Raw genomic sequence first — 9,131 nt, 5'->3', positions numbered from 1 at the left:
GAGCCGGGAGACCTCCGGCTGGTGGCCCTCCAGAGTTGCCCGGAGGTGGGCACAAAACAGTAGAAGAAAGGTGGGGGCTAAGGGGTGGGGCCTTATGTCCGCGTGACAATGTGGGCAGAGGGATCGAGCACCAGGGGCGGGGCTGGACTCCGAAGCCCGAAATGAAACGGAACGACCGGGGCGTGGCCGAGCAGGAAGAGGGCGGGTCCCGAGGAGGGCCTCAGCTGTTTCCCAGCTTGGCAGAGCCCCACGCTGTGCCGTGGCAGCGCAACTCCGGCTAGCGTGGAGGGAATCTTCGGGAGCCTCCCTTCACCCCCACTTCTGGGGTCACTGCCGTGAGTGAGCCCAGCGGTGGGACTTTGGGGGGGTGTTGAGGAAGCACACTTCCTGAACTTTAGCTCCTACTAATGAGTAGGGGGTGCGAGTCTGGACACTTGGGCCCCTTCTCAAGCCGCGGTTCCCAGCGGAAGGCTGGCCCCTAGACCTCATTCTGTCCCTTCGGGCACTGTAGCTGTAGCGATGGGGTGGGGTTGGAGTATTCCAAGCTGTAGGCGCAGTCACTCGATCCCTTCGGATCCTGTCATTGAGGAGGGCAAGGAGATGGGCGGGATCGAGTTGCCTTTGACATACCTCCCCCCAACCCCCCCCCCCCCCCCATGGAATTATGTTGGGCAAACGACTCAACTTGGCATGCCCTCCTTTCTTTGGGGCCAGGCCGGGCCCTCCCCCTCAGATCCGGCCAAGGGCCGGCGGCCAAGACTGAGGTTGAGTGTCAAGTGGGGAAAGGCTTGGCTAGGTCAGACCCCACCTGCTGGCATTAGCCTGTGGTTGGCCAGATGGCAGAGGCGGCAGATTACAGGGGTCTCTAACGCTGTTAACACAGGAACCATAGTTCCTCCTCCACAGCCCCGATACCAGATGCCATTAAAATTGCCCCTTTCCTACCCCCAAGTAGCCTTCCTGGAGCAAGTAGCAGCATCAGTCCTTGAGAAGATAGGCTTCACTATGCACACACTCACCTGAGTGGGTGGGAACCTGTCCCACCCTCTGGCCCACAAAGCTCCTTTCCTCTGCTGCATTCAGACAGCCAGTCGGACCATTATCTCCCATCTCTTGAAAATTATGCTGTGGAGGGTTAAGCTGGGATTTTGTATTAGGCAACCTTGCTACCTGGTGACTTCAAACAAGTTCTTTCTTCTGTTTGGGCAAGTTTCTTCATCTGTAGAATAGGCACTATAACTATGCTTCTTGTTCAGTATTATTGTTAGAGTTGGATGCTGTGGTGGCATTTGGGAGACCATTACAGGGCCTGCATGGAGTGGGTGCCTAGGCCTGTGGGTTCCTGTTCTTCACAAAAAAAAAAAAAACAAAAAACCTTGGAATCCTAGAACTGAGAATTAAGATTCTCAGAACCTGTTGGAAAGGGCTTTTGAGGTCATCTTGGTGGCCTTTCTATGCCTCCAGGTGTAATGTAATGAGATAGGCTGATTTAATATGAAAGTTTTGAGGATGCCCTCACCCTGTTCTCTGTCCTCTTCAGATATGGACCCTTTCCCCTTATTCCCTCAGTGCCCAGAAGGGGGCCTTGATTGTCCTGAATGAATGAATGAATATAAATGTACAGCAGGTACTTCTTTGGGTTTTGCTTAGCTTGAGGGCATCAGTTAAAGACTACTGTGTTCATTCTCCAGGAGGGCTTTTCTAACCCGTTCCTACAGGAAGGGAAGTCCATATTGGTGTTGGGAAGTTTTGAAAGCTAAGTTGTGTGGGATGAGAGAAAGAGAGTAAGAGGCTGTTCCAGACCAGCTGGAACTGACCAGCTTAGGGAGTTGGGGGGAGGGAGCACAGAGAATGAGGTCCTGAGACAACACCTCACTGGAGGGGAGGGGAGATTGTAGGGAGCTGTATATTGACATCTGGGATCAAATTCTGGTCTGTACCTGTCATTCTCGACAGTTTCTTCATGGGAGAAGTGGGGGAGTTGAGGACCCTGAGCAGTTCTGGCATCTCCTTGGAAATAGCTGAGGACTTTGAGACAGACACTGGCATCTGGGAGGAGACTAATTACTATTTGCCAGTCTCCCTCTCTACTTCCTCCCAGCTGGAACAGGTGGGCAGCCGGCTGGCACTGTGTAAGTCTGTGTGTGCACCTAGCTGGTGCTATTTCTTTGTTGAACTCTGCCCTGAGGGCTGAGATAGGAAGGGTCAGTGGCCTTGAGTAGCAGATTGGGACACACACCTCCCCCCAAGTCTATGGGTTTTGTTTGTTTGGTTGGTTTTTGGTGTTTTTTTTTGTTTTGTTTTGTTTTGTTTTGTTTTGTTTTTTTGTTTTTTTTTTTTTTTTGCAGTCATATCTGTGTGTTTAGCATACACTGTATGAGAGTGTATGTAGTGCAGTAGGGGGTGTCTGATAGGTGAAGGAGAGACATTGGCCCAGTGTGGCTAGGCAAAACTTCCTAGGGCATATGGCTGAAGGATTTAGATTAGGAAAGGAATGAGTTTGGTGGTCACAGGATAGGCCTGCCTGGAAATGGAATCAGAAAGCAGATGAGACCATGACATGCCTTAACTCTTGATTGCAAAGTTTACACTTCTGAATTTAATCCTGGGAGTCATGAGCAGCTCTCTAAACTAGGAGGAGATAGAGTCTCATAAGTGCTTTAAGAAGATCACCATGGTTGCTGTAAGCAGAAGGCATTGGGGGAAAAAGAAGTTGGAAGCAGGGAGGTCTAGGGGGAAAGTACTGCAATGATACAGGGGAGAAATGACAGTGCCCAAACTAGGGCAGGGGCAGCAGGAGAGTCAGTGAGTGGTAGAGACACATCCAGGAGGTAGCTGGCCAACAGATGTGTTGCCAGGAGGAGAGAGCAGGAAGGTTGGCAGAGAAATGGACTTGGTGATCAATTACTGAGAACAGGGTGGAATTTTAGAGAGCAAAGAAAGGGTGGTCTGAGAAGTCACCATGGCCCCCAGGCAAGACTCTTTACCCCAGCCCTAATGTCCAGACTCAACCCTGCCTCTCTCCAAAGCAGGCCCAAGACCGAGGCTGGCTTTGGGTATCTTCTCTAATCTCTAGATTTAATCTGACTTTTGACTCAAGATTAAATTCCATGCCTGAGATGTTCCCCCTTCTCTCCTCTCCCCCTCTGGGGAAAGGAAAGCCATTCTACTGCCCAGTTAAAGGTCTGAAGGAGCTGGTTGGATTATCTTCCCTCTCCCACCATGGCGCTCTCCAGATCCCTCCTCTTCTCTTCAGCCTGAACTGCATCCATGTGTGATCCAGGGAGGCCTGACTAATTCTGTGAGTCTAGACAGCTCCCTGACCCTGCCTGGGTTTGTTCTTCCACCAGGGAAATGGGGATGTATGCCATCTGCCCCTCCCCATTCAGAGTCCTGACTAATTTTGTCAAAAACTGGGCTCATGAGAAAGAGTGGATAAGATACAGACAGATGGTTCTGTTAAGGGTCAAGCCTTTAGTCCCAGACCTTACATCCCAGTAATACAACCTCTCCAAAGTATACACCTCTTCTTTCTTGCTGCAGCAAAGGGAGATACTATGGAATGAGAAAGCTCAGTTCTACTTCTCTCTTTCCCCTTCCAGAATCAGGCAGGCCAGGTTCAGATGCGCTTTGTTGGGTGGTCCTACTGCCCACTCCTTCCATAACTGGGGGCTGATGCCCCAGAACCCTCAGGAGAAGAGCCAAGCCTATCCCCGCCGCCGCCCTGGGAGCCACACAGACCATAAGAGTCCCAAGGTCACCGCAGGCGCAGCTATGTACACCTTCTTGCCTGATAACTTCTCGCCTGCCAAGCCCAAGCCATCCAAAGAGCTGAAACCACTGCTAGGCTCCGCGGTGCTGGGGCTGCTGCTGGTGTTGGCGGCAGTGGTGGCCTGGTGCTACTACAGTGCCTCTTTACGCAAAGCAGAACGCCTGCGTGCGGAGCTGCTGGACCTCAATCGAGGCGGCTTCTCCATCCGCAACCAGAAGGGTGAGCAAGTCTTCCGACTGGCCTTCCGCTCAGGCATGCTGGACCTTGACTCCTGCAGCCGCGACGGTGCCCTGCTCGGCTGTTCTCGCACAGCAGATGGGCGCCCGCTGCACTTCTTTATCCAGACTGTAAGGCCCAAGGACACGGTCATGTGCTACCGTGTGCGCTGGGAGGAGGCAGCTCCAGGGCGCGCGGTGGAACACGCCATGTTCCTGGGCGATGCAGCGGCACACTGGTACGGCGGTGCTGAGATGAGGACCCAGCACTGGCCTATCCGCCTGGATGGCCAGCAGGAGCCACAGCCCTTCGTCACCAGTGATGTCTACTCCTCTGACGCCGCATTCGGAGGCATCCTCGAACGTTACTGGCTGTCATCGCGTGCGGCTGCCATCAAGGTCAACGACTCAGTGCCCTTCCACCTGGGCTGGAACGGCACCGAACGCTCGCTGCGGCTGCAGGCCCGCTACCATGACACGCCCTACAAGCCACCTGCTGGCCGCTCCGCAGCACCAGAGCTCAGCTACCGTGTGTGTGTCGGCTCTGATGTTACTTCAATCCACAAATACATGGTTCGACGCTATTTCAACAAACCGTCAAGGGTGCCAGCACCCGAGGCCTTCAGGGACCCCATCTGGTCCACGTGGGTGCTGTATGGGCGTGCCGTGAACCAGGACAAAGTGCAACGTTTCGCCCAGCAGATCCGCCAGCACCGATTCAACAGCAGCCACCTGGAAATAGATGACATGTACACACCTGCCTATGGAGACTTCGACTTCGACGAGGCCAAGTTCCCCAATGCCACTGACATGTTTCGCCGTCTGCGCGACGCCGGCTTTCGCGTCACGCTCTGGGTTCACCCGTTTGTGAACTACAACTCATCGTGCTTTGGTGAGGGTGTAGAACGCGAGCTGTTCGTACGCGAACCCACTGGCCGGCTGCCCGCGCTTGTGCGCTGGTGGAATGGCATTGGCGCGGTGCTGGACTTCACACGCCCAGAGGCTCGTGACTGGTTCCAGGGACACCTGCGGCGGCTGCGCTCCCGCTATGCTGTGGCTTCCTTCAAGTTTGATGCAGGAGAGGTCAGCTATTTGCCACGGGACTTTAGCACTTACAGGCCGCTGTCCGACCCCAGCATATGGAGCCGACGCTACACTGAAATGGCACTGCCCTTCTTCTCTCTGGCAGAGGTTCGCGTGGGCTACCAGTCACAGAACATCTCGTGCTTCTTCCGTCTAGTGGACCGCGACTCGGTGTGGGGCTATGATCTGGGGCTGCGCTCGCTCATCCCCGCGGTGCTCACCGTCAGCATGCTGGGCTACCCATTCATCCTGCCCGATATGGTGGGTGGAAATGCAGTGTCTGAGCGCACAGTGGGTGGTAGCGAAGTGCCGGAGCGTGAGCTATATGTTCGCTGGCTGGAGGTGGCCGCCTTCATGCCCGCTATGCAGTTCTCAGTCCCACCTTGGCAATATGACGCCGAAGTGGTGGCTATCGCGCACAAGTTTGCAGCGCTTAGGGCCTCACTCGTAGCGCCGCTATTGCTTGAGCTGGCTGGTGAGGTCACCGACACAGGCGACCCCATCGTGCGTCCCCTCTGGTGGATTGCGCCAGGCGATGAGACAGCACACCGCATCGACTCGCAGTTCCTTATCGGAGACACGCTGCTGGTGGCTCCAGTACTGGAGCCAGGCAAGCAGGAGCGAGACGTCTACCTGCCTGCAGGCAAGTGGCGCAGCTATAAGGGCGAGCTTTTTGACAAAACCCCCGTGCTGCTTACTGATTACCCCGTGGACCTGGATGAGGTTGCCTACTTCATCTGGGCATCCTGACCCAACCCAGGACCCAGGAATCCCACAGCCCTAACCTCTGTCTTCATGCAGGCGTTTAACCCTCCATCACAACCACACCGTGCATCCCCAGGAAGGTCCCACCTCTGCAGTTCCCACTAAGTGGGTGCTGACATAAATGTGCTCTAGCCAGCTCCTGCAGGGCCAGGTGAGGGGGCGCTGAAGCAACTTCCCATTTCAACGCACAATCCTAAAGACACTCTTTCCCTCCATGCTCACTGCAGTCTGCAGAAACCTCTTTCTGAGGTGGGAGCGAGAGAACTCTGAGGTAAAATGCCAGCTATCTTCCTATTACACATGATTGTGTTTTAAAAGCACAGAGAGAAACCTTACTGTCTGTCCTGGCCTGAATGGCCATCTTTGTCCTTCTGAGGTTGGGACTTGATCCTTTTAATGTCCCCAAATAGCTCCCTGCCACACTTAGAAAGGCACATTCTTGGTGTTGGAAGCCAGGCCCCGAGTTCCCAGCACTTGCCTGAAGTGTGTTGACCTGGTCCTACCCCAGCTAAGGAGATGGGATGGAGATGTCTGGCCAACAGACAAGGAGGATGGAGGTCCCATCCCAGAGGATAGAAGGACTGGGCACAGCACTGAGCCATCGTTGTTGTCCCTCATTTGTGAAGAGACTCCTAATGCTGCACTTACCCATCTATGTAAACACATGGGCTCAGCCCTGGACCAGGGCCATGGCCTAATGGGCAAGGACTTGCAAGGCCATGCAGGCCCAACTTGGTGCCTTAATTCAAGAACCCGTGTGTGTGTGTGTGTGTGTGTGTGTGTGAGAGAGAGAGAGAGAGAGAGAGAGAGGCACCATGTGTTCCTGGATCTATGGAATGAACACAATACTTCTGAAGCTGGATGAGCCTGGAAGGAGGGGACAGGAAGCAAATTTGAGGTTTTGATTGTTGATCTGGCCCTCTTCTGGTTGATGTCTCTGGGACTATAGCAGGAAATAAATAGCGCTTTCAAGATTTCTCAGCTGCCTCACTTCCTGCATACATGGCAGGGGTGTGGTGTAAAAGGGAGCGAGCGGTGTTCTTTTTCTGATGGTGGTGTGCTTTGGCACGTGAACTACATTCGCACGACACCTGTAAATACACATACAGGGTAAGGTGTTTCGTTTCAGCCGTTTTCCCTTTCTAAGAAGAGCAACCTCAGCCAGAGTAAATCTCCCTGACTTTGCAGCTGAGTCTGAAGAAGTGGCTTACCAGAGCGGGGAGGTAGGAAACAGGGCAGGGCTCAGCTTCCCTCAACCCCTAAAGAATGCATCCTTTTGTCCACTCCTCTACCCCCTCTATTTCCCCAGTGTGAAGAATGCCTAATGAAAGTTTGGGGGCACTCACAGATGTCTATCTTGAGTGCTGATTTTACCACTTGTCTACAAGCTGTGTGATTTTAAGCAAGCTGCTTACACTTATTGAACCTCAGTTTCCTCATATGTAAAATGGTGATGATAATGCCTACCTCCCAGGATATTGTGGGAATTATAAGTACAGATGTATGTAAAGTGCCTGGCACAAGTAGGTGCTCAATAAAAGGTAGCTATTATACTATTTCTTGGTGTTTGTTGTTGTGGGGTTTTACTGCATAAAAACAAGGATTTTTCTAGGCCCCAGCTCCCAACCCAACTGGCTTCCTCTGGGCCTGCCTGTTTCCCAAACATTTGCACATAGCACCCAGTTGAGCTCTGAGTTTGTGACCCAAAGGGCACTGTGGTCCAGAGAAAGGCAAGAGGAGAGATATCTGAAAGTGGGATGTCAGGAGCCAGGATTCCTGTGTCCCCAGGAGATGGGGAGTATATGAATGAACTTCCTTCTCCTTTTTGTCAAGAGCATCCATCCGTCAGTACTCAGTGATGAACCTCCTGGGGCCCCAGCAACCATCTATAGGTTGTGGAGTGACTGTAGAAGAACACCCAGGCTGGGTCCTGGAAGGTTCCCTAAGTGGCTGGAGAGCATGACTCACACTTGAATGGCCCTCCAACTTTCTTTGCTATCTGAAGCCAGTTTAACTAACCTCTTAAGCCATGGTTTCTTCATCTTTTGAATGGAATTTCTAGGATTCATTGAGATGTACCTGTAAAGCACTTATGCAAAAATTGGCAAAGAGTAAGTGCTCAATAAATGGTAACTCCTATCAACTCTTCTTTTAAACAAGGGACACTAAACAAGAAACAAACAAAAAAGCCTGCCTAGAACCTATGCTGTCCATGTGGTAGCTACTACCCACATGTGCCTTCTTAAATTTAATTTTAAAATCAACTAAAATGAAATAAAATTAAAAATACAGTTCTTCAGGCACACTAGCCACATTTCAAGTGTTCAAAAGCCATGTGTGACTAGTGAGTGGCTAACATATTGGACAGGACATATTATAGTTGCAGAAAGTTCTAGTGGACAGCCCAAGATGAAGCAGTGTGTGCTGTCTGAGATGGCATGGGGAAGGATAAAACAATCTGTAAGGCCTAAGTAATCTGGCATGGAGGAGGAGGCATACACCCTTCAGAAGGGCGGTAAGGGTGGGCAGCAGGGTCTTAGTGTCTTACAGCCTAGATGGGGGAGGGGGCAAACCATACTCACTGAGCATTCACTGTGTGCTGGGACAGGGCCAAAGGGAAGAGTGCCCTTTTCTGGCCAATTCCAGCACACTGGCCCGTGGCTTGTGATCTGGTTTCTGGCCAGGTTTTTGCCATTTTCATTAATCACAAAAGCACAGATGAACAAACTGAAGCACTGAGAGAGGAGGGTATTGGCAGAAGATTAGTAACCAAGACTAGACTGGAATGTGGTGTTCTGCACCCAAATGCCTAGGATCTCCTACCCACCTTTCATCAGCATGGTCTAGCACTGGCCTGTATACTACCAAGGATGGGGAGCCAGCCAAAATGTATATTTCTGAAGCTGCCACCCACTGTTTCTGGGTCAAGAAGTGTTTTCCCTTCCCCACTGATACCAAAACAGAGAGATTCAAGAAGGGGGTGGAAGACCAGAATTGCAGGAGCCATGAGAAAGAGCTAGCTCTTGGGAGATAGGGGAAGGTGAGGGAACTGAGTTGGAAGCTACCTCTACCCTTCTTGTGGCCCCTTCCAGCCTTGTCCTGCACCCCATCCCTCCCCATCCTCTTGTGCATTCCCAATTTAGGTTTCTCTGCATATCTGGTGGGGGTGGCTGTCCTTACTCCATAGAACTTCCGGCAGCCTTGTATGACCAGAATTCCTAATAGGCCTCCCTATACCCCTGAGCTGGCTGGTGGGGGCTAATATTCAGGAATGGGGAACTCCTCCAGAGGTAATG

The 9,131-nt window shown here is 52.3% G+C and overlaps 1 protein-coding gene across 2 annotated transcripts; it reads left to right on the top strand.

The window, feature by feature from the left end:
• MYORG (myogenesis regulating glycosidase (putative)) lies at positions 1-7,391 on the top strand. Of its 2 annotated transcripts, XM_045468128.1 has the most exons (3): positions 45-335; positions 3,157-3,301; positions 3,603-7,391. In XM_045468128.1, exon 3 carries the CDS (start codon positions 3,676-3,678, stop codon positions 5,818-5,820), a length of 2,145 nt encoding a protein of 714 aa, XP_045324084.1. In that variant the 5' UTR covers positions 45-335; positions 3,157-3,301; positions 3,603-3,675; the 3' UTR covers positions 5,821-7,391. The 2 variants fall into 2 exon arrangements, with proteins under 2 accessions (XP_045324085.1, XP_045324084.1); XM_045468129.1 differs by lacking the exon at positions 3,157-3,301 and having other exon boundaries at positions 1-335.
• The last annotated feature ends 1,740 nt before the right edge of the window (positions 7,392-9,131 follow it).

The sequence above is a fragment of the Leopardus geoffroyi genome, chromosome D4 (genome assembly GCF_018350155.1).
Source record: "Leopardus geoffroyi isolate Oge1 chromosome D4, O.geoffroyi_Oge1_pat1.0, whole genome shotgun sequence".
Lineage (NCBI taxonomy): Eukaryota > Metazoa > Chordata > Mammalia > Carnivora > Felidae > Leopardus > Leopardus geoffroyi.
This window is presented reverse-complemented; position numbering and strand designations above follow the sequence as displayed.

What these genes read in the sequence shown, in the direction of transcription:
- MYORG (XM_045468129.1), top strand. Translation starts at nt 3,676, where the DNA reads ATGCCCCAGAACCCTCAGGAGAAGAGCCAAGCCTATCCCCGCCGCCGC.